The following is a 26,574-nucleotide window of genomic DNA, read 5'->3' on the forward strand; positions in this document are numbered from 1 at the left end:
CATGATGATTTGAAATTTGATTCTTCCCAAGTGATGACACCATGTTCATGCCATGCACAGTCTATGCATTCCTTGTCCAAAATGAATGAATTTGAGCTCTTTGGAAAGTTGAGATCAAGAGGAATAACTTTCATGTTCAACACTTTTCCATTTGGAGTTTGTAACTTGAAGAAATTTGAGGTGGAAGTTTGGAAATTTTTGACATATCAAAATTTTTCTAAGTGTTAAGTCATATGTCTCAATGTTCCACCTTGCTTAACTTTTTATATAAGCTTCAAATGAGAAACGTGTATTCATAAATGTTGTAGCTATTTCAAATACCTTCATAATGGTCACCAATTTCATGTCATTTGGATTTGAAATGATAGAGTTATGCATTTTTGAAGTTTGGAAAAATCACTTGATCAATGGTATAGGTCAAAAGTGACCTATAATGTAACCTCATATCACATGCTCAAAAAAGTTGAATTAGATCCCACTCCAAACATAAAAGTTGAATTAGACACATTTAATTTGATTGTTCAACTTGGAAATATTTTATATCATAAAAATTGAGCAAGTTATGGCCTTGGGAAGTTGACTTTCAAATTAGGGTTCAGACAAAATGACCTATAATGTTTCAACATAGAAAATGCTTTTCCATGCAAAACTAGCTCTAGGTCTCAACATGAAAGTTGTTTGTAATGTCATTTAGAGTAATGTTTCTCTTGTAATCATTTTCATATGGTGAAAATTGTAGGAGATAGGGTCTTGGGAGACCCAGTTTTGATCAGATGAATTCATCTGGCCAACCACCATCAACCAACTTGCTAACTTCCAATCATCTTGACTTTCTAGGCTCATGGTAGATCATATATGCATAAGATGATAAATTTTGAAGTTTCCCTTTAGAAATTTGATCAATTGGTGAGATAGCTTGTTGGAGAAGTTACTCAAGATACCTAGTCAAACTAGGGTTTCCAAGGCAAATCACCCTCAAACTCTTGAAGAAAACTTGATAAATATAACATGTAAAGAACATTGTGACTCATATATGATGCTCATAACCATTATTGGATCAATTCTTGGTTGTGCTCTTTGTTCATGAGGGTCTCAAACCCTAAATGTTAACTTGATGAATCAATGGGATCATGTCTTTCCTACAAAAGAGTTAGGCAAATACAAAGACATATTTTGGGTATTTTGGTTAGTGAAATGATAAAATACAAGTATGATACAATCACAAAGTACTTGGTGATCTCTCCCAAAACAAACCCAATGAAAGAGGGGTAAGGAGGATGCCAAGATATGATCCCATGCTAATGCCTATGATGAAGTTACACGAGGGATCTTAGGGTCAAAATTGGGGTCTTACAGCTGCCCCTATTTAAGGACATTCTAACTGAGGAGGCGAAGGTTAAAATCTTCATGTCGACTCAGTAGAATGGGCTTAAATAACAACATAGAGAAATAAATTTTGGTCCCTAAGAGACCTCATGATGCATATGACATGAATGCAAAAGTTAACTCTCAGTGGGGAAATATTGCCACAAAGGAAAAAAGGAATCAGAGAGACCGAAAATCGGTAGGAGCACAATACATTCTGTAAGGAAAACTCACTGGGGAGACAGAGACTCTGGGGAGGTAAAAAGGGGTTATGCGTAGGTCAGGCTATGACTTAAAACTGTCGGGGGACTCGAGGAATTCCATATAAAATGGAAAGACTTAGCCAAGGAAAATCCACATCTGCAGGGAATATGAGTAAGTCATGATAAAACTGAGGTACTCGACTTATGTAGGGGAAAAGTAATTTCACTAAGGAAATGCGCACTCAACTCAACTGGGGAAGATAAACTTCAACACAGGAGGAGCAGAAATCTATTATCCACTACCTGTTACCGGGTAAGGAGATAATAAAGATCTGACAGAGAGAACATCCTTCATCAGTTAGGATGAACATATCAAGGATGACTCGCTGAGGATTCTAGGAGAGGAAATTCATTATTGGTTATTGGGTAAGAATAACCTTGCTGGGGAAACTGCAAAAAAGATAGGATTTACAACTACCAGTTATTGGGCAGAAGACCAAGGGTGAGAGTATCCATCACCGGTTAGGATGAACATATCAAGGATAAACTCGACAGGGAAGAAAATCCGTCATCGGTTCAGATGAACATATCAAGGATAAACTTGCCTGGGATTGTCAAGGAGGATACCCGTCATCGGTTAGGATGAACATATCAAGGATATACCAACTGAACAAAAAGGGATTACATCTATCGACTGCTGGGTAGAAGACCAATGGAGAGAAAATTCATCACCGATTAGGATGAACATATCAAGGATAGACTCTGCGAGGAGGAAAATAGGATTTACAACAACCGGTTACTGGGTAGAAAACCAATCAAAGAGAAAATCTATCACCGGTTAGGATGAGCATATCAAGGACAGACTCTGAATAAGGGAAAAAGTAGGATTTACAGCTACCGGTTACTGGGTAGAAAACCAAACAAAGAGAAGACCCGTCATCGGTTAGGATGAACATATCAAGGATCGACTCTGATGAGGAGCAAAAATAAGGATTATATCTATCAATTACTGGATAGAATACTATAGAAGAGAAAATTCGTCACCGGTTAGGATGAACATATCAAGGATAACTCCGCATAGGGGAAAAGTAGGATTTACAACTACCGGTTACTGGGTAGAAAACCACAAGGAGAAGAAAACCCGTCATCGGTTAAGATGAACATATCAAGGATTAACTCTCTGGGGAACAAAATAGGGATTAAAACTACCTATTTACTGGGTAGAATACCAAAAGAATGAGAATACCCGTCACAGTTTAAAGTGAACATATCAAGGGTAGACTGAGGCAGGGGAAAGAAAACATATCCGTCATCGGTTAGGATGAACATATCAAGGATATACTTCCTGGGGAATAGATCCACTGGGGACTCTACTGAGGAGAAAAAAAGGGTACTTTTGCCGGGTATTGGGCAAGAAGTAACAAACTACAAACTAAGAAGAATATTACCAGTTACTAGGTAATAGACTCTCAGGGGACCAAAGCATCTACCTAGGTAAGAGCTAGAAAGAAAACGGTCAATCAAGACTCAACCCAATGAGGACATAACTCAAGAGGAGTAATTCCATCCAGATGATCAATTGGGGAGGAAACCGAAACAACAATCATCCACGAGGAAACAAACCCAGTGGGGAAAAGGAGAAAGGTTAAAATCCTTCTGCTTAAGGGGCTGACACTCTACAATTGAAGGAGGACAGACACCAGATTTGGTATGGGGATAAAATACCTCCATAACAGAGAATAAGAATCTCAAACAAATCAAATATGAAGATGCAGGATATGAAATTATGAAATTATATGAATGTATATGTATATGTATATATATGATGATTATGCTGACAAAACAATCACAAAGGATACAAAGGTGTCGCAAAGAATTTGAATCATCGGTACAGTCCTCGGCCAATCCATAAAATATGGAGATAACTGTTGGAGAACGAAGAGATCAACATCCTAAAGGTTCAAACCTAGCTGGGGAAGGAGGAGATCTGCTGAGGACAGAACATCCAATCTGTGGGGAATTTTAGGTCAACACCATAAAAATGGGAGACAACCCTATAGAGAATATTCATAACAAAAGCTGCTCAGAAACCAGGAGGAAACTCTGTCTAGGAGCAAGTTGAATGATGATTGGTGGGGAAACCAATGCGATCTACTAGGGAAGATCAACCATCTCTGAAGATCAACCCTATTGAGGAAATACGAACTTCGTTGTGGATGTACAAACTCCGTTGGGGAAGGCATAAACTCTGTCAGGGAAAACAACACGCCGCAGGGTATCTGAATCAACCAACTCAGCTGGGGACGAGGAAAGGAATTCCATTGAGGATCAAACACTCCGCCGAGGAACTGAATCAATACAAACGTCTAGGGATACCCGGAGGATTAACTGCTTTGGGAACCTCTGATGTTTCGCACTTAAGGACTTGATATCCATTGAAATGTTGTTGATATTCCTTTTACTTGCTTTGGAAAATTTCTTGCTTTTATATATTTAAGAAAAAACTTGATTTTGATTTAAAAATTTAATTTCAAAATAATCATAATAAAATTTAAAACTATTGGCTGAAGTAAATAAGAGTAGGAACAATTTGGATAAAAGCTCAACTTTATTTAATGGAATGGTAGTCTGTAAATGGCAAGACTCCATGGATTTTTACAAAGGTGAAAATGGTAATTTACATGGAAAAAGGGTTACATTGAATACAAATGATCCTTAATCCTTCTACCAACTCTTGATATCCACTGTGCTCTTGACCGCTGTTGGGGATGAACTGATGTCAACCCTTGTGCTCAAACAAGTCTTCAAAATTTGAAGATCATCGGAATGCAGTTACTTGCCATACTCCTTAATTTTTGCATAAGCTTCCCCAAGGTGGGGTACTCAATTTATCGGGAAATTATTTCTGTTTTATGTCTCTAATTTTTTCCTGGATCGCCCTTTCGGGTTTTCAATCCACCGAGACGCTCATTTTTGCCTAAGCCGCCCTTTCGGGTTTTCAACTTAGCGAGCTGTTCTTTTATTTTTTAGGCGAAGTATTTCTTGACTGCATCTGCGTTCACAGGACGAGTAAACTCTTCACCATCCATAGTTGTAAGAATCAAAGCACCGCCTGAAAAGGCTCTCTTAACAATATATGGGCCTTCATAATTAGGAGTCCATTTTCCTCTGGAATCTGGCTTGAACGATAAAATCTTCTTGAGCACAAGGTCGCCTTCTCTGAACACTCGAGGTCTGACCTTTTTCTCAAAATATTTCTTCACAAAGTGGGTTGAAGCGGCATCGTATGCAAATGTGACCAAGTAGGCGGTGGTCTGGTTTATCAAGAGTCAGATTATATATTGGTATGGTCTGCCAAGCAAAATCATTATTGATAATGGATCGAACTTGAATAATAATATGGTGGAAGTTCTTTGCAAGGACTTTAAGATTGCACATCATAATTCTTATCCCTACATACCCAAGATGAATGGGGATGTTGAAGCTGTGAATAAGAATATTAAGAAGATCACTTAGAAGATGGTTGTGACGTACAAAGATTAGTATAAGATGCTCCCATTTTCTTTACATGGGTACCGTACATCCATCCGCACTTCAAAAGGGCCAACCCTTTTCTCTATTATTTATGGCATGGAAGATGTGTTCCCCGTGGAGGTTGAGATCCCATCATTACATGTTTTGATGGAAGCCAAGTTGACTGAAGCTTAATGGTGCCAAACCAGATATGATCAGTTGAATTTGATTAAAGAGAAGAGATTGACTGCCATGTGTCATGACCAATTATATCAATAGAGAATGAAGAAAGCTTTTGATAATAAGGTCAAGCCTCGTGTGTTCAAAGAAGGTGACCTCGTGCTCAAGAAGATTCTAACTTTCAAACCTGATGCTAGGGTGTCATACCCCGATTTTTTTGGTCCTGAATTTTTTATGTTTTCACTTTTGTTTAGCACGTTTGGCCTAACCTTACTCTGGTCTTATATGAGGATTGGTCTTGGTCCAAAGTCATGGTGTGGTTCATGTGATTGTTAATACTCATATGGTCTTGGTCATCCAAACAACCAAGCTTCTTGTGTTTCAAGCCACTTGCTAGTCATGTTATTGGTTCATGGATACTATGTCAAAACCCTAACCTTATGGTCTCATTTCATGGCTTTGTTCATGTACATTATCAGTCAAGTTATTTTTCAAAAGTCAAACATTCAAGTCATAAGACAAAACAATTTGGAAGCCAACTTCAAACCATTTGTTAATCCATTTCAATCTATTTCATGTCATTGTAAACCATTACATTTGATTCTACACAAGAAAATACAAGTCTTGACAATTTTTGACCAATTGCTGACTTTGGTCAATAGTTGACTTTTTGGTCAACATTGACCAAAGTCACCCAAAATCCAAAAACTCTAAATTTTCACCACAATCATCAATCATTTGTCCATTTACAAGAAAAATGCAAATAAAATTGAATTTTAACCATTTGTTGACTTTGGTCAACAGTTGACTTTTTGGTCAACTTTGACCAAAGTCAACCCTATGCCATTGGTCATCCCTAATCACTAAATGACTAGTCCTAACTCTCATGACATTACCCATGTCCCTGTTATCTTTGGTTTAACTACTTGTGCTTGGCTTCTTCACTTTAATGTCAACATGGTCACACCTTGAACCTTTGGAATCTTGCTTTGCCAATTAACTTCCATCATGCTGCATTTGCCCTGCTATACCAACCTGCTGCAACGCCTAACCTGCACAGACCAAAGTCATGACCAACATAAAATCCAAGCCATAAAGTAAAGCCATTCATCTACCACAATGTCATATAGCACTGATGGAACAAGATTGTTTTCGTGTGGCTCAAATAAAGAAGGGGAGTCATTTCTAGTTGAATGGAATGAAAGTGAAGGAGCTGTGAAGCGTACATACCATGGTCTTGGGAAAAGATTTGTAGGTGTTGTGCAATTTGATACCACTAAGAATAGGTTCTTAGCTGCTGGTGACGAGTTTATGGTCAAATTCTGGGACATGGATAATACTAGCTTGTTGACAAGTATTGATGCAGATGGTGGATTACCGGCTTCTCCATGTATTAGATTTAACAAGGATGGAATACTATTGGCCATTTCTACAAGTGATAACGGAGTTAAAATTTTAGCAAATGCAGAAGGTATTAGACTGCTCCGGACTATGGAGAATCGTTCGTTTGATGCGTCCAGAGTTGCTTCTGCAGCTGCTGTAAAGGCACCTACTATTGGAACTTTTCCTTCTAGCAATGTTGCTGTTGGAACAAGCCTTGCTGATAGAATTCCTCCACCAGCAGCCATGGTTGGACTTAATAATGATTCTCGAAGTTTAGTTGATGTCAAACCCAGAATTGTTGATGAAGCTGTGGAAAAATCTAGGATATGGAAGTTAACAGAGATTAACGAACCAACACAATGCCACTCCTTGAAGCTTCCTGATGGTTTACCATCAATGAGGGTTTCTATGTTAATTTATACAAACCAAGGGGTTGCGATTTTAGCTTTGGCAGCAAATGCCGTTCACAAGCTTTGGAAATGGCAGAAAATGTCCGTAACACTTCAGGCAAGGCCACTGCAAGTCTTCAACCACTAGAAGCTTTGATCAACAGTCAAGATTTCATGCAGCAAACACGAAACTGACGGATGGGTATAGTCGGCCAAAGTTCAATATTGTTTCTGCTATGGAATGGTTATGCATCCGCCTAGATATGTTGTCTTCCATCACATTTGTCTTTTCCTTGATGTTCTTGATTTCAATTCCACCTGGAATCATAAATCCAGGCCTTGCTGGTCTAGCTGTTACCTATGGACTGAATTTAAACCAAATACAAGCTTGGGTGATATGGAATATTTGCAACTTGGAGAACAAAATTATATCTGTAGAAAGGATACTTCAATATACAAGCATTCAAAGTGAGCCTCCCTTTGTTTTAGAAGAAGAAAATAGGCCAGATCCTTCATGGCCCGCAAATGGCGATGTTGTCCCACTTGATGAAGAATCAATTAACCATCTTCAGACTACAATAAACCAGTTTACCAATGAGGCACTTAGAACTCTATGCCTTGCCTATATGGAATTGGAAAACGAGTTCTCTGCCGAAGACACCATTCCGGTTACTGGATTCACTTGTATAGGAGTTGTTGGTATCAAAGATCCTGTTCGTCCTGGTGTTAAGGAGTCTGTAGCACTATGTCGTTCAGGTGGAATAACCGTAAGAATGGTTACAGGAGACAATACTAAACCTGCAAAAAAACCAGTTGGCAACATCAGCATACACACTGAACCCAACATGTGTGAACTCTGCATAAAATGCGAACTCATGACCAAAAGGCTAGCCAAATGATGAAGCAAAAAAAACCAATGAACCAAACTTAAGCCACAATTCAAACAGATAAAGGCAAACATTTCAAGTGCAACAGGGCATGAACTTACAACAAGTATACACAAAGTTTGCGATGGATAACTGGAAACACGAGGGAATCTTCATCAAATCCTCAGCTTCTTCAATGTGTCCACTTGTAACCAATTTCACTGCAGTAACAATTAATTACCAAAGCGTTAAAAATCCAGAATATCCCAATTTGGCATAGAGACAAAAATGAAGAAGAAAGAGTGGGTTCGGAATACCGTTTCCAGTTTTAGCATTAAACAAGCCCATCCAAACTATGAACATCAAAGAGGATTTTACAGAGATACGCTTTTGAACACAAGGGCACCAATTTGAAACCCTAACTGCAGAAATATAAAAGGAGAAGAGAATCAGGAATTAACGACAGAAAAACTTGGAGGCGGAAAATCTCAAACAAAAACCCTAAAATCCCAAAATCGATTACCTGGATTGGGAGGCCAGCTTCTTCACGCCTTTCACCACCGCCGTGACACTTTGTAAGAACTTCTCTTTTTTCCTTTTATCCTTTTCACTTGCTTGTTAATGGAGATATCGTGAGAGTTGAGAGAGAGTGATTCTTTGAGTTTGAGAGCGTGAGAGGGTTCGTTGATGAGCGACTTTGAGGTAGAAAGTATGCGAGAGAGAGGTTTGAGAGATAGATGCGAGCGATTTTGAGAGCAGAGGGAGATTTCGTTTGAGCGAGTTTGAGAGAGAGAGGGTTGGACGCGTTTGAGAGACGATTGGGTAAGGTTGAGGGATAGCGATTCTGAGAGCAGAGAGAGGTTTCGCCTAAGAGAGTTTTGAGTTTGATGGAGAATTCGTGAGATTGTGAGAGACGGAGACGGAAGTGTCTTCTGTTTTGGTTTCCTTATTTTTTTTCTTTAATTTATTTTTTATACAGAATAAGTTTTAAAAAAACATTAAAGGTTTTGCTTAGAATTCCTAGGTTTAGTTAATAATTGTGTTTACGTTTTCAACTTATTCCCCATTGAAAAACCCAACAGCCAGGCGGCTGGGTTTAACCACTGGTAGTCCAACAGTCTTTTTTTTATTTTAGTTTTTATTCTAATGTTTATTCTATCTTAGTTTATATATCTAAATTAGCATCGTAAATAATAACTAACCATGAGTGGTCTGGTGGAGAAGGGTAGTATCACAGTCTTGAGTGGGGTGGGTTCAATACTCATGTATAGCATTTTTTTTGGCATTTTATTTCTTTTAGCTATTTTATTTTCTTTTAGCATTTTCATTTCTTTTTATGTTTATGCCTTTATTATACTCATAGTTTCATTTGTTAATAATGCAAATTTGTTTTCTCTTAATTTCACCATTCATTCAAAACCATTTTTAAACTTATAAAAATCATATTTTTCTTGATTTAATATCGAGCCCATTTTCACACCCTTGTAAGTCGATTGCTTTTTAAGCATCGCCATCAACCTCACATAGCTTACTCTTGGGCTTTCTTACAATGAGCCGGTTCCTTTGCACTTACACTCATACATTGCATTATTTATTGTTTGGACCCGATTTAATTATTCCAATACTTTGAATCCCCATTCATAACAAATATATCCCTCTCCCATGAAATGTATAATATTTATTCTTTCATTCTTTATTCATCTGTTAATACAAGAATTAAAATGAACATTCGATAACCATTTCAAAACAAGATCAAAACCTCGATCCAACGTCGAGTAATCATTTTTCAAAACCTAACAGAACTAGCACGTATTCATCCACCCTTTTGTAAGTCGATTGCTTTATGCATCGCCATCAACCTTGTAAGTCGATTGCTTTATGCATCGCCATCAACCTTGTAAGTCGATTGCTTTATGCATCGCCATCAACCTCGTAAGTCGATTGCTTCATGCATCGCCATCTACCCTTATCCCTAACACTTCTCTTTGCTCCACTCGTTAACTCTTGTTCCAATTAGGTAGCACCCATTAGATAGAACACTTTGTATGATAACATAGGTAAGATTCCCATATCCTTTTGTATGATAACATAGGTAAGATTCCCATATCCTTTTGTATGATAACATAGGTAGGATTCCCATATTTCTTTTGTATGATAACGTTAGGTAGATATTCCCATTTGTAAATCCTAAACACCTAAGTACATATTGCATGACAACTCTAGGGCAGAGCTTCCCCACTTCTAGACCTTTCCGAGCGTCTCCGATCTTGTGGCATGTAGTCCGTTCTATTGCAAAGAGGTAACTGCCTAAGACTCGATTCAGCAAGCTGCGACACCTACTGCTAGGACGTGAACACATCGCCCACTCTCCTTTGACACAACTGGTGTCCTCCTTTTGTAAGTCCATGTTCATATGGCAACCCCTATGTAGCCGAACTACGGCAACTCTGATTCTCATGTTCAGATGAGATACGTAGGCACAAGATGCGATGTCTTGCCGAGTTTGACTAACGACTAACAACTAATCCTTGTTTGCTTTCGCCCTTGTTGCGATCCTTTCTCTCGCCCTCGTTGCGATCGAGACCTTCCCTTTCTCTTGCCCTAGTTGCAATCGAGACCTTTGTTCCCGTAGTTAGCCGAACTACATTATGCTCTGATTCTCATTCCAGATGAGATATGTAGGCATAAGACGCGATGTCTTGGCGAGCACACTTATCCTTCACCCATAGGTACCCAAGCTACGAAGACTCTGATTCTCATATTCAGATGAGATACGTATGTAGTGGATGCGACATCCGTGCGAGTCATTTTCTTTGACCCTTTCTTTTAGTAAATAGTACATTAGATAAACACACACCCTTTAGACAAGAACAACAAGAGTGGATCCCGTAGAGTACTACGGATGCGTAGGGGTGCTAATACCTTCCCTTCGCATAATCGACTCCCGAACCCAAGATTTGGTTGCGAGACCTTGTCTTTTCCTTTCCTCTCTTCAGGTTTACTTCGAGCGTTTCCCTTCCCTCCTTTGGGATAAATAACGCACGGTGGCGACTCTTCTGTCATTCCTTCTTCGCCGGTTGTTTTTTTGCATACTGTATTTTTCAGGCTGCGACAGCTGGCGACTCTGCTGGGGATCGAACCCAGAATCTCTGGTTTCCCTAAGCGAGTCCCTCCTAACTTTTGTAGGTTTCTTGTTTGTTGGGTGTTTATTCTTTTGTACAGTTATTTATTTTAAGCATTTACCTGCTTTACCTTATTGCATTCATGTACATATGTTTTCTGTATCTGTGGGTTCTGTGGGTTGTTTGTTTGTTGGGTTGGGACTGTTCTATGAGAGATAAGCCCACTACCCAGGCTTGAGTGTACACAAAGGTGTTAGAGTGGATAGTCGTGAGGCTTGCGTGGCATGTTGCTACGTTAAGTCGTTCATGAGACCCACATTCCAGACGAGGTTTCCGTTGGATATATTTTGTCCTATGGGTGTTCCATAACGACAGATATTCCTTTAGAAATCGTCGACTCTGGTGACCATTTCCCGAGAACTCAGTCGAGGCCTCTCCTCCGAGACGTGATTATGTTAGCTCTGGTGGGCGCATTCTCGCTGCTCAATCCGAGGACCCCGAGACTGGGAACTTGCTTTAGGATATCCTGTTGAGGGGAGTCAGCAGAGGTCTTTTATCCCGTAATAATGCCAAACCTTCAGTGGTAAACATATTATTCTCGATTGAAGGGCTAAAGCTGACAAACTTCTGTTCTTAGAACCTACCAGTGAGGGGCGGGCTAAATCCAGGAAACCTTAACCTCCAACCAACCCGGTTTTCTGGAGCAGAGTTTTTGATCTTGTATTATATTCCTCAGTGGGTTTCTCTTCAGACAGTGCGACCCGACAGTTGCTCAAGTAGATACAGCAATCTTGAATTCCATGACACTGCATTGCATCACATCATTATGCATTCATATCATTTAACACATATTTATCCATTTCTAGGGGGTTTACATCTTCTTCTTGATTCCGGTCGGGGTTTTCTGGTTCTCCTGAGATGGATATTGGCAGAAAGAGACACGTCGCTTACAAGGTTCCAGTGGTTTGTTTGGAGCCTATTCAACAACTGATGAAGTTAATGGATCACGATTCTCTAGAAGGATTCCGGAAGGATTACGGTTTGATTCTAAGTTTCGTCACGGTTCTTTCCAAGGATCAACATGATGCTCTATTCACACTGCTGCAGTTCTATGACCCTCCATTGAGGTGTTTCACATTCCCAGATTATATTTTGGTCCCTACTTTGGAGGAGATTGCCAGTTTTCTCAGAGTTCCTATCAAGTCACAGTTGTTGTTCTATAGTTCTGAGTTTCTGCCCGATCTCAGCATGGTTGCTTCGGCCACATATTTGGGGAAATCAGTCTTGAAGGCTAACATGTGTCAGAAGGGAGGAGTCAGTGGTTTTCATTTGAGTTTCTTACTGGGAGAAGCAAAGAAGAAACTTGAAGATGGTGACCAGAGGGGTTTCAGTGCTGTGTTGGCTCTTTGTGTGTATGGGATTGTCCTGTTCCCTAATGTTGCCAAATTTGTGGACATGGACGCAATACGCCTCTTCGTGTTGGGAAATCCAGTGCCCACCTTGCTAGGAGATTTCTTTCATTCGGTGCACCACAGGAATGAGAATAGAAAGGGAGGATTGTTGAATTGTTGTGCGCCTTTGTTTTATAAGTGGTTCAGTTCTCACCTACCCAAATCAGGAGCGTTCGTTGATGTCGAGGACTCGTTGAGTTGGTCGAAGAGATTGATGGGGTTGAGAGCTGAAGATATTTCTTGGTGGTCTGACCGGAGCTTGCTTCGGGCGGATATTATTCACAGTTGTGGGAACTTCCCAAATGTACCGTTGGTAGGAAGAAGAGGAGGAATCAACTATAATCCTTCTCTAGCAGTCAGACAGTTTGGATATGATTTAAGAACTCCGCCTTTGGAAAAGGATGTGGGAGAATCTCTGTTTTTCCATTCTTCGCCTGATTTGACTGTACCCCGTAAGGCAGCTGAGGCCTGGCTCAAGGTGATCAAGAGAGGAAGAACTGTGCTTGGAAAAGGAGATTGTAGAACTTACCCTCAGTATGGAGAGTGGCTTCAAGGAAGAGTCGAAGAGTTGGGTCTGCCGTTTCCTATAGAAGAACCTTTGTATCCACCTACTCCTGCGCAGTCAACAATGGTGAGCCGAGAGGAGTATGACAAATTGAAGAAAGCCATGGAGGAGCTTCAAATTGAAAACTCGGAGTTAAGTGTGAAGTTGCAAGACTATATGTATCAATTCCATGAGGCAGAATATCAGAAGGGGGAAGCCGTCAGATTGCAAGAGGAAGCAGAGAGGAAATTAGCTGTGGAGGTGGAATTCTTCAGGAAGACAGACAAGGCCTTGGGATCATCCAGTTCTGAGTTGAAGCGAGTCAAGCAACAACTAATGGATGCTCATGGTAAATTGGCAGGGTGGCAAGAGCGATGGGATGCATTTTCAACTTCTCGGAAGAAAAAAGAGGAGGAGATGGTGACCGAACTGACTGGTCAGATGGAGAAATTAAAGACTTCGCTAAAGGAGAAGAACAATGAGCTTCTGTGCGCCCGTTCTACCAATGGTTACATCACCGATCAACTCAATGAGGCTCGAGGACAGATTGAAGAACTTAAGGTGTTGGCGGGTTTGAAGAAATCCAGACTTGAAGAGGTATTCGGAGAAGATGATGGGAATTACTACAGAGAGCACATCAACGAGTTGGATGGAGTTATTCACCAAAGGAATCTGCTTATCCGGCGTTTGATAGAATTCCCAGATCATCCTGACACGATAGCATTGCTGGCTGAAGTGAGGAGCAGTCCTCATGGTTTGTACACAGGAGGCTGAGTCCTGATTATTGCTCCTCTTTTTACTTATTGCTTTGTTATTAAGTAGTGATGATCCACAGGCTTGTTGTGGAGATCCTCTTTTGATGTACTTTCGGCTAAGGCCCCCTTCCTTGAACTTGTTTGTATGATGGTTTCCCTTTATTGCATACTGATCTCAGAAGTTTATCCATGACTCGGTCTTCTTGCACTATTCACCTGATGTGAGACTGGAATCAAGGGGGTAGAATACCTTTTGGATTTGATAAATATGTCATTGCATTTACATATTCATTTTCATATCTTGCATAACAGGTACCGTTGCGGTGTTCTCATATTATTTGGTGTTCCACTAGCAGGATAGCTGATTCAGGAATTCACCGGTACGGTACCCGCAGAAACCAGCAGAAAGCAATGGAAAGTCTACAAGCAGAACTTGCTGAGATGAGGGTCCGCATGAACCAATTCATGGATGTGGTTCAGGGAGTAGCGCAAGGACAGCAAGAGATTAGACAAATGATACAAAGGAATCCCGCATCTACTCAACCAGAGGTCGTGACTGATCCTCCAATTGCAGAGGTTAATGGACCGGGGCCTGTCTCGATCCCACATAACAACCACGATCAACAACCCATTCACGATGATCAAGATGATCAGTTCTTGCTGCCAGAAGACTTTGGCATGGGCCATGGCATGGATCCCATGTTCAGGAGATTAGAGGAGAGGTTGAAGGCGGTGGAAGGACAAAACCCTCTGGGGGTAGATGTTTCTGACTTGGGATTGGTCCCAGGCGTGAGGGTCCCACCGAAGTTCAAAGTCCCAATCTTTGACAAGTACAATGGTAGCTCTTGCCCGAAGACCCATGTGCAAGCCTACTTCCGAAAGATGGTTGCATACTCTGACGACGAGAAGCTACTCATGTACTTCTTCTAGGACAGCCTAGCTGGGGCATCCCTGGAATGGTACATGAGGTTGGATAGAGCCCATATCCGTTGCTGGAGGGATTTGGCGGAAGCTTTCGTGAAGCAATACCAGTATAATGCAGACATGGCCCCGGACAGAACTCAACTCCAGAATCTGTCTCTTAAAAGCAATGAGTGCTTCAGGGAATACGCTCAACGCTGGAGGGAGACAGCTTCCCGTGTTCAACCTCCCATGTTGGAAAAGGAAATGGCCAACATGTTCATGAATACGTTGCCTGGACCTTACCTGGAGCGTCTGGTGGGGTGCAATGCCTCCAACTTTGCTGATGTGGTCTCTACCGGAGAGAGGGTAGAAAATTACCTGAAGACCTACAAGAGCCACAATGGAGATGGATCTTCATCAGGAGTAAAGAAGCCATTTATGGGAGGACAGAAGCAGAGGGAAGGGGGCGTGAATTCCGTGTCTTCATATCAAAATAGGAATAACCAAGGGAATAACTTTCAAAACTATCATCAACGACCGTATGTTGCAGTTGTGACTATCCCGGCTGCAGCACCACTACAACAACAACAACCACAACGTCAGCCAGCTCAGTATCAACAACAACAACAACAACAACCAGGTAACAGACCCGCCTATCAGCAGAGGCAGAGGATGATGGACCGGCGTTTCGACACTCTTCCAATGTCGTGCGCTCAACTGCTTGCTAGTCTTCAACAACTACAACTTGTGCAGTTACGCACTCTGGCTCCTCCTGTTGGTAGACTTCCGGTGGGTTACGATGCCAATGCTAGGTGTAGCTTCCACTCTAGGGGCACCTGGCCACAATATTGAGAACTGCAAAGCTTTTAAGCACGTAGTTCAGGACCTCATTGATTCAAAGGCTATCAGCCTTGCACCGGCTCCTAATGTCGTCAACAATCCCATGCCACAGCATGGTGGTGCAAACGTTAATATGCTGGAGGAAGAAGCCAAGTCTGTTAAGGATGTGTTGAAGTTGAAGACTCCGTTGTTGGAAATTAAGGAATGCTTGCTGAAGGCCGATGTTTTCCCCGGTTGTGGGAAGGGTTGTTTGGATTGTGCTATACAGGGCAAGGGTTGCTTGAAGCTGTAGCAGGGTATCCAGGTCTTGCTTGACAATGGTATCCTCCAAGTTGAAGACTTGTCTGTCAAAGAGTTTGCTGAAGGGGTAGTTGAAGAGGTATTTTAAGATGCTATTGAAGAATTCACAGATGTTGTTCCTGCTGATTGTGTATTTCCCATTGATGTATTTAATTTTTCAAATGTTGTTGCTGATATACCAAACAATGTGTCTGATCTTGATGTAACTGAACTTGATTCCGGTGTTCCGGATGTTTTTGTTTCAATGAATGAAATTCCCGAGTATGACTATGATGTCGCTACTATCACCATCTTTTACCCGACTAATCAGATCAGTGTGCCAGAAGCACAACCAGTGCCACCAGTGCGACCGGCCGCTATGACAATCACAACCCCTGGTCCTTTACCTTTCACAAGCAATAGGGCCATTCCTTGGCATTATGGGGGGAGTGTATACACACACGATCATGGGGTGGAACGACCTTTGAAGGTAGAAGAGGGTCAAAAGTCTGAACTCGAAGTTGAAGGTCCCGCAGTGGATAATGTTGGTGGAATCGGGCGATTCACCAGGAGTGGTAGATTGTTCTCACCACCGGCTACCCAAACTGAGAGCACTGATGCCACGGTTAAGGCCAAAGGCAAACAAGTTGTAAATGAGGGTACCTCTGCACCCCAAGCTGGTTCTGAGCCCACTTTTGCGAAGGATGTGGACGAGCTCTTAAGAATTATAAAGAAAAGCGACTACAAAGTAGTCGATCAGTTGATTCAGACGCCGTCTAAGATATCCATTCTCTCACTCCTGTTGTGTTCAGAAGCACACAGGGATGCACTTCTGAAGGTCCTTAACGCTGCATATGTGCCTCAGGAGATCTCAGTAAACCAACTAGAAGGGATCATTGCAAATGTTCATGCAAGCAACGGGTTGGGTTTTACTGATTCTAACTTAACACCAGCTGGACGCAACCATAACAAAGCTTTACATATCTCAATGGAATGCAAAGACACCGTGTTATCTCATGTTCTGGTGGATACAGGTTCCTCTCTCAATGTGCTACCCAAGAGAGCCCTGTCAAGGTTAGAAGTAGAAGGTTTGATCTTGAAACCTTCCGATCTCATGGTGAGAGCCTTCGATGGTTCTAAGAGGTCGGTGTTTGGAGAGGTAGAATTGCCAATTCATATTGGATCACAAACCTTCAACACCGTATTCTATGTGATGGATATCAGTCCCTCGTACAGTTGCCTTCTAGGTCGTCCTTGGATCCACAATGCTGGGGCAGTCTCCTCAACACTGCATCAGAAGATCAAGTTCCCAGTCAATGGAAGAATTGTCACCGTCTGTGGTGAGGAGGACATACTGGTAAGTAACCTGTCTACCTTCAAGTACGTAGAGGTAGAAGGTGAAATTCATGAGACTCTCAGTCAGGCCTTTGAGTCAGTTCAGATCAAGGATGCAGCTCCGGTGGAAGGGGCTAAAGCAGGAGCCCCTATCTCATCTTTCAAGCAGGCGCAAGCCTTGGTGGATTCAGGTGTTGCTCCTAGTTGGGGGCGTCTGTTGGAGTTACCAATGAAGGACGACAAGTTCGAGATTGGGTATCAACCAGCGCTGACTTCTACAACTTCAGCATTTCAGACTCGTCAGGGGCCGATTACTTTCTCCAGTGCTGGCGTCATCCAATATGGCCAGATCTCTGCGATCAACGATGAAAATGGAGATAGTGATTGCGACATCGACAACTGGGTGCGTCCGAGGATCCCGGGTGAAGTCATCAACAATTGGTCTTCCGAGGAAATTGTCCAAGTCACTCTTCTAGAGGAGTAATTTTTCTTTGTTTATTCATGCATGTCCAAGTCTTACGTTCCGCCCAGGGCGTAATGACTCATTGTAGGGCCCATCTATGTGAATACCTGCATTGTTTATCATAAATGAAGGACGTCTTTTGCATTCAAATATTTTGTTCACTGTCTTTCTATTTTTGCAGTTTTCAAAATTTCAAAAGAATAAAAATATTTGGCAATGTTTTGTTTAGTTTTCACTCACTGTCCACACTCATAAGCACATACCATCACTCATGCAGATGCACATCACCGGATCCTATTGATAACGATTCTGCTATGGCTCGCTTCGACTTCGAAAACCCAATCTTCCAAGCTGAAGAAGAGGGTGATGAAGACTGTGAACTCCCTGAAGAACTTGCCAGGCTGTTAAAACAGGAGGAAAGGGTCATTCAACCGCATCAAGAGTCTACTGAAGTGATTAATCTCGGCACCGAGGACGCCAAGAGAAAAATCAAGATAGGGGCTGCTTTGGAAGATGATGTGAAGAAAGGGCTGATTGAATTGCTGCAAGAATATGTTGACATCTTCGCTTGGTCTTATCAGGATATGCCAGGGCTTGACACAGACATTGTGGTACACCGTTTACCTCTCAAAGAGGGTTGTCCTCCGGTCAAGCAGAAGCTCAGAAGAACAAGACCAAAGATGGCTGTCAAGATAAAAGAAGAAGTGCAAAAACAGTTGGATGCAGGGTTTCTAGCAGTTACCAATTATCCGCCATGGGTTGCAAATATCGTTCCAGTACCTAAGAAGGATGGAAAGGTACGGATGTGTGTTGACTACTGGGATCTGAACAGAGTTAGCCCTAAAGATGATTTCCCATTACCTCACATCGACGTTTTGGTGGATAACACAGCTCAGTTCTCGGTATTCTCCTTCATGGATGGCTTTTCTGGCTATAACCAAATCAAGATGGCACCAGAAGACATGGAGAAGACAACTTTCATAACCCCATGGGGCACCTTCTGCTACAAGGTGATGCCGTTTGGTCTGAAAAACGCTGGGGCAACGTATCAACGAGCTATGGTGACTCTATTCCATGATATGATTCATCATGAAATCAAGGTTTATGTGGACGATATGATTGCCAAATCTCAGACAGAAGAAGAACATCTGGTAAATCTGCAGAAGCTGTTTGAGCGTTTAAGGAAATTCAAGCTGAGGCTTAATCCGAACAAGTGTACTTTTGGGGTGAGATCTGGAAAATTGCTGGGTTTTATTATTAGCGGAAAAGGGATTGAGGTGCATCCTGACAAAGTGAAAGCAATATAGGAAATGCCTGAGCCAAGAACAGAGAAGCAAGTCCGTGGTTTCTTAGGGAGGTTGAACTACATTGCAAGGTTCATCTCTCACCTAACAGCCACGTGTGAGCCAATTTTCAAATTGCTGAGGAAAGATCAGGCTATCAGGTGGAATGACGATTGTCAAAGGGCTTTTGAAAAGATAAAAGAGTATCTGCAGAATTCCCCTATCCTCATGCCTCCAGTCCCAGGGAGACCGCTGATTACGTACTTGACAGTACTCGACAATTCCATGGGTTGTGTTCTCGGTCAACACGACGAGACAGGTAGAAAAGAGCATGCCATCTACTACCTGAGTAAAAAATTCACAGACTGCGAGTCGAGATACTCAATGCTTGAAAAGACATGTTGTGCACTTGCATGGCTTGCTAAGCGTTTGAGACAATACATGCTGACTCACACAACCTTACTGATCTCCAAGATGGATCCAGTCAAGTATATATTCGAGAAGCCAGCTCTCACCGGAAGGGTTGCTCGTTGGCAAATGGTATTGAAAGAGTATGATATCCAGTATACATCCCAGAGAGCCATCAAGGGGAGTATTCTGTCAGACTATCTTGCTCAACAACCGATTGAAGACTATGAGCCGATGAAGTTTGATTTTCCAGATGAAGACATCATGTTCCTCAAGATGAAAGACTGTGAAGAGCCAGTTGTTGGGGAGGGACCTGATCCAGATGAAAAGTGGATTTTAACGTTTGATGGGGCCGTCAACGCCAAAGGAAGTGGAATTGGTGCTGTCATTACAACTCCGAAAGGTGCCCACATGCCTTTCACCGCTCGTTTGACTTTTGAGTGCACAAATAATGAAGCTGAGTACGAGGCCTGTATCTTGGGTATTGAGCAAGCCATTGATTTGAGAATCAAGACTCTGGACATCTTCGGAGATTCAGCTCTAGTGATCAATCAAGTGAATGGTGATTGGAATACTCTCCAGCCCACTCTGGTCCCCTACAGAGATTACACGAGAAGACTGTTGACTTTCTTCACAACAGTAAAGCTGTATCATATACCTCGTGATGAGAACCAGATGGAAGATGCTCTTGCTACTCTATCCTCCATGATCAAGGTGGTTCGGTGGAACCATGCTCCTAGGATCGATATTATGCGCCTTGATAGGGCCGCGTATGTGTTTGCCGCTGAACTAATGGTTGATGACAAGCCCTGGTATCACGACATCAAGTGCTTTCTGAAGAATCAAGAGTACCCTGCAGGGGCATCCAACAATGACAGAAAAACTTTGAGAAGATTGGCAGGCAGTTTCTTCTTGAACAAAGACGATGTGCTGTATAAGAGGAACTTCGACATGGTTTTGCTCAGATGCATGGACAGACACGAAGCAGACATGTTGATGCAAGAAGTTCATGAGGGCTCCTTCGGTACTCACGCCGGCGGACATGCAATGGCTAAGAAATTATTGAGAGCGGGTTATTACTGGATGACCATGGAATCTGATTGTTTCAAATATGCTCGGAAGTGTCATAAATGCCAGATTTATGCTGATAAGGTGCATGTACCGCCGAATCCTCTGAATGTGATGTCTTCGCCGTGGCCGTTTTCTATGTGGGGTATTGACATGATTGGAAAGATTGAGCCGACTGCTTCCAATGGGCATCGCTTCATCCTTGTCGCCATCGACTATTTCACCAAGTGGGTCGAAGCAGCGTCGTTCGCGAATGTCACCAGACATGTGGTTGCCTGTTTCATCAAGAAAGAAATCATTTGTCGCTATGGGATTCCCGAAAGAATCATTACTGATAATGGTTCCAATCTCAATAACAAAATGATGAAGGAGTTGTGCCAGAACTTCATCATTCAGCATCACAATTCTTCCCCCTATCTTCCTAAGATGAACGGTGCTGTTGAGGCAGCAAATAAGAACATAAAGAAGATCGTGCAGAAGATGGTCGTTACGTACAGAGATTGGCATGAGATGCTACCCTTCGCCTTGCATGGGTACCGCACTTCAGTACGTACATCGACCGGGGCAACCCCTTACTCCCTTGTGTATGGTATGGAAGCGGTCCTGCCTGTCGAAGTGGAGATTCCATCTCTAAGAGTCCTGTTGGATGTCAAGCTAGACGAAGCTGAATGGATTCGAACAAGGTTCAACGAGTTGAGTCTTATCGAAGAGAAGCGAATGGAAGCCATTTGCCATGGGCAGTTGTATCAGAGTCGGATGAAGAGAGCCTTTGACCAGAAAGTGCGCCCTCGATGTTTCCAAGTCGGAGATTTGGTGTTGAAAAGGATCCTTCCTCCTCAGACAGATCACAGGGGCAAGTGGACTCCTAACTATGATGGACCGTATATCGTCACCAAGGTTTTCGATGGTGGGGCCTTAATGCTTGCAACGATGGATGGTGAAGACTTCACTTCCCTGGTAAACTCAGACGCAGTTAAAAAATACTTCGCATAAAATAGACCCGCTGGACGGTAAAAAGAACAGTGCAGGCAAAAATGGGCATCCCGACGAACCAAGAAGATGAAAAGGTTCGGGCAAAAATTAGGGATTTAAAAATGAAAAGATCGTACACCCGGTAAGTTGAAAACCTGAGAAGGCAACTTAGGCAAAAATGGGTATCCCGGTGGATTGAAAACCCGAAAGGGCGATCCAGACAAAAGTTAGGGATTAAGCGAATGACTGCGTTCTGAGTTAGTTCTGAATCTCATCTCGTGTCAATGACTGGAAACTTTTGAAGGATGGGAAACAGTCCAATCACTCTTTCAAAAAGCTGATCATCTGGAGGATCTTGAAGACGAGCAAGTCATAGCAGAATTGGAATCCAATAGAAATCCATTTCACATTGCCATTAGATTAATTTCTGTTTTTATCTTTTGTGCGATTACCTCTTTCCAGGGATTGCTTCCTGATGTAAATGCCTATTCAGAGGCCATTCAATCAATAAAATCATGTGATTCAGTACATCTCTGTGTTCATTTTCATTTTACTGTTTTGTTTGCAAAAATGACGTCCGAATTTTTGATAAACATTGCATCATGAAACATAAGAGCTTTACAGGTACATGCTCGATGAACATTTAAAATTGCTGTAAATTTTAAGTACTTTGAATCATCTATTCAGAACAGGTACACTCGGGGCATTTCCTTAAGATTCCCAGCACTTTCTCACTACGGTGCTTCCCAAGCATGTGCTTCAGACTATACACTCCCCAGCGGAGTTGACAGTACCAGACTGTATCTTCCCAGCAGAAGCAGCTGCTCCTCAGAGTTCGATGCCAGATCGAGGATTTCAATCCCAGATCGATGATCTCTTTCCTGGAAGCATAACCTCGGTACCGTATCGTTGTTTGCTCCCCCCTGCTGAGTCATCTCTCGTAGATTATGGTTGCCAGAACCACTATCGCTTCCTCCAACAACAGGTTTGCAGCGCCGTTCCCTCCCCAGTCAGAGTCTCGGTATCTCGTCATTGCCAGAACACCGCGTGGCCGGTCATTTCCCCACATAGTTCATTATGCTGTGCATCTCCAACAGTAGTGCCAGGGTCCAGAAGATTGTGATCATTTCCCCAACAGGATTCCTTGCTTCGGCTTGGCATTTTCCCCAGCATTTCGCATCCCTGCATGTAGAATCATATTGCATTGCATCCTCCCAAATCGCGTAGCATTTCCATTTTCATGGAGCATTACGCCATCGCAAAATTCAAACATACGCATGTAAGCATAAAACATTCTCGGTATCCCAAGTGATAAGCCAGAAGTTTGTTTCCGGTGCTCAGACTGAAGGTTGTTCATGACTTATTATCCCCAGCATGGGTCGTCGGCCCACGTGCCGCCTCAATTATTATTGTTCCCTATTTTTGCCGATGCTGACAGGCATGAAGTTTCCGGTATCCAGACCGAAGTAGCATTCAAGCCAGTTTTTTCCGATTTTCAGATCGAAGAAGTTTCCGACATTCAGGTCGATGCAACTTGTGGCATTCAGGCCAGTTTCCGGTATCCAGACCGAAGTGGCATTCAGGCCAGTTTTTTCGTTTTTCCGATTTTCAGATCGAAGAAGTTTCCGACATTCAGGCCGATGCAACTTGTGGCATTCAGGCCAGTTTCCGGTATCCAGACCGAAGTGGCATTCAGGCCAGTTTTTTCCGATTTTCAGATCGAAGAAGTTTCCGAAATTCAGGTCGATGCAACTTGTGGCATTCAGGCCAGTTTCCGGTATCCAGACCGAAGTGGCATTCAGGCCAGTTTCCGATTTTCAGATCGAAGAAGTTTCCGACATTCAGGTCGATGCAACTTGTGGCATTCAGGCCAGTTTCCGGTATCCAGACCGAAGTGGCATTCAGGCCAGTTTTTTCCGATTTTCAGATCGAAGAAGTTTCCGACATTCAGGTCGATGCAACTTGTGGCATTCAGGCCAGTTTCCGGTATCCAGACCGAAGTGGCATTCAGGCCAGTTTTTTCCGATTTTCAGATCGAAGAAGTTTCCGACATTCAGGTCGATGCAACTTGTGGCATTCAGGCCAATTTCCGGTATCCAGACCGAAGTGGCATTCAGGCCAGTTTCCGATTTTCAGATCGAAGAAGTTTCCGACATTCAGGTCGATGCAACTTGTGGCATTCAGGCCAGTTTCCGGTATCCAGACTGAAGTGGCATTCAGGCCAGTTTTTTCCGATTTTCAGATCGAAGAAGTTTCCGACATTTAGGTCGATGCAACTTGTGGCATTCAGGCCAGTTTCCGGTATCCAGACCGAAGTGGCATTCAGGCCAGTTTCCGATTTTCAGATCGAAGAAGTTTCCGACGATCAAGTCAAAGTACTTGTGGCATTCAAGCCTGTTTTCCGATTTCCAAATCGAAGTGGTGTTCAGACCAGATTTCCGGTGATCAGGCCAACATTGATACTCTCATATTCCGATGCTTAGTGTTCAGACTAATGTGCGGCGTTCAGGCCATGGGTATTCCTGTGTTACCATTTATTTTGGTATCCAGGTCAACTTTCTGTTTCGGTACTCAGGCCGATTTTCACAGTACCAGACGGATTCTTCTTTTGAGATTGCTTCTTTGCCGATTCTGACAGGCATTGTTAATTATTTCATACGGATTCAGGATCAAAATCCGGGTCTTCTTAGTATTTAACCATCTCCCACTATGATCATATGAAGAACGTCCTGCTTCATATTCTCTAGTTGAAGACGCTTAATGTTTTCACTTTTGTTTAGCACGTTTGGCCTAACCTTACTCTGGTCTTATATGAGGATTGGTCTTGGTCCAAAGTCATGGTGTGGTTCATGTGATTGTTAATACTCATATGGTCTTGGTCATCCAAACAACCAAGCTTCTTGTGTTTCAAGCCACTTGCTAGTCATGTTATTGGTTCATGGATACTATGTCAAAACCCTAACCTTATGGTCTCATTTCATGGCTTTGTTCATGTACATTATCAGTCAAGTTATTTTTCAAAAGTCAAACATTCAAGTCATAAGACAAAACAATTTGGAAGCCAACTTCAAACCATTTGTTAATCCATTTCAATCTATTTCATATCATTGTAAACCATTACATTTGATTCTACACAAGAAAATACAAGTCTTGACAATTTTTGACCAATTGTTGACTTTGGTCAACAGTTGACTTTTTGGTCAACATTGACCAAAGTCACCCAAAATCCAAAAACTCTAAATTTTCACCACAATCATCAATCATTTGTCCATTTACAAGAAAAATGCAAATAAAATTGAATTTTAACCATTTGTTGACTTTGGTCAACAGTTGACTTTTTGGTCAACTTTGACCAAAGTCAACCCTATGCCATTGGTCATCCCTAATCACTAAATGACTAGTCCTAACTCTCATGAAATTATCCATGTCCCTGTTATCTTTGGTTTAACCACTTGTGTTTGGCTTCTTCACTTTAATGTCAACATGGTCACACCTTGAACCTTTGGAATCTTGCTTTGCCAATTAACTTCCATCATGCTGCATTTTCCCTGCTATACCAACCTGCTGCAACGCCTAACCTGCACAGACCAAAGTCATGACCAACATAAAATCCAAGCCATAAAGTAAAGCCATTCATCTACCACAATGTCATATAGCGCTGATGGAACAAGATTGTTTTCGTGTGGCTCAAATAAAGAAGGGGAGTCATTTCTAGTTGAATGGAATGAAAGTGAAGGAGCTGTGAAGCGTACATACCATGGTCTTGGGAAAAGATCTGTAGGTGTTGTGCAATTTGATACCACTAAGAATAGGTTCTTAGCTGCTGGTGACGAGTTTATGGTCAAATTCTGGGACATGGATAATACTAGCTTGTTGACAAGTATTGATGCAGATGGTGGATTACCGGCTTCTCCATGTATTAGATTTAACAAGGATGGAATACTATTGGCCATTTCTACAAGTGATAACGGAGTTAAAATTTTAGCAAATGCAGAAGGTATTAGACTGCTCCGGACTGTGGAGAATCGTTCATTTGATGCGTCCAGAGTTGCTTCTGCAGCTGCTGTAAAGGCACCTACTATTGGAACTTTTCCTTCTAGCAATGTTGTTGTTGGAACAAGCCTTGCTGATAGAATTCCTCCACTAGCAGCCATGGTTGGACATAATAATGATTCTCGAAGTTTAGTTGATGTCAAACCCAGAATTATTGATGAAGCTGTGGAAAAATCTAGGATATGGAAGTTAACAGAGATTAACGAACCAACACAATGCCACTCCTTGAAGCTTCCTGATGGTTTACCATCAATGAGGGTTTCTAGGTTAATTTATACAAACCAAGGGGTTGCGATTTTAGCTTTGGCAGCAAATGCCGTTCACAAGCTTTGGAAATGGCAGAAAATGACCGTAACACTTCAGGCAAGGCCACTGCAAGTCTTCAACCACTAGAAGCTTTGATCAACAGTCAAGATTTCATGCAGCAAACACGAAACTGACGGATGGGTATAGTCGGCCAAAGTTCAATATTGTTGCTGCTATGGAATGGTTATGCATCCGCCTAGATATGTTGTCTTCCATCACATTTGTCTTTTCCTTAATGTTCTTGATTTCAATTCCACCTGGAATCATAAATCCAGGCCTTGCTGGTCTAGCTGTTACCTATGGACTGAATTTAAACCAAATACAAGCTTGGGTGATATGGAATATTTGCAACTTGGAGAACAAAATTATATATGTAGAAAGGATACTTCAATATACAAGCATTCAAAGTGAGCCTCCCTTTGTTTTAGAAGAAGAAAATAGGCCAGATCCTTCATGGCCCGCAAATGGCGATGTTGTCCCACTTGATGAAGAATCAATTAACCATCTTCAGACTACAATAAACCAGTTTGCCAATGAGGCACTTAGAACTCTATGCCTTGCCTATATGGAATTGGAAAACGAGTTCTCTGCCGAAGACACCATTCCGGTTACTGGATTCACTTGTATAGGAGTTGTTGGTATCAAAGATCATGTTCGTCCTGGTGTTGAGGAGTCTGTAGCATTATGTCGTTCAGCTGGAATAACCGTAAGAATGGTTACAGGAGACAATATTAAACCTGCAAAAAAACCAGTTGGCAACATCAGCATACACACTGAACCCAACATGTGTAAACTCTGTATAGAATGCCAACTCATGACCAAAAGGATAGCCAAATGATGAAGCAAAAAAAACCAATGAACCAAACTTGAGCCACAATTCAAACAGATAAAGG

At 42.1% G+C, this 26,574-nt stretch overlaps 1 protein-coding gene across 1 annotated transcript; it reads left to right on the forward strand.

Annotated features, from left to right (window-relative positions):
- The first annotated feature begins 7,269 nt into the window (after nt 1–7,269).
- On the forward strand, nt 7,270–7,932 carry LOC127094913 (ABC transporter C family member 9-like). The gene has a single exon (XM_051033673.1). The coding sequence runs from the start codon at nt 7,270–7,272 to the stop codon at nt 7,930–7,932; it is 663 nt and encodes a 220-aa protein (XP_050889630.1).
- The last annotated feature ends 18,642 nt before the right edge of the window (nt 7,933–26,574 follow it).

This window comes from Lathyrus oleraceus, chromosome 6, assembly GCF_024323335.1.
Source record: "Lathyrus oleraceus cultivar Zhongwan6 chromosome 6, CAAS_Psat_ZW6_1.0, whole genome shotgun sequence".
NCBI lineage: Eukaryota > Viridiplantae > Streptophyta > Magnoliopsida > Fabales > Fabaceae > Lathyrus > Lathyrus oleraceus.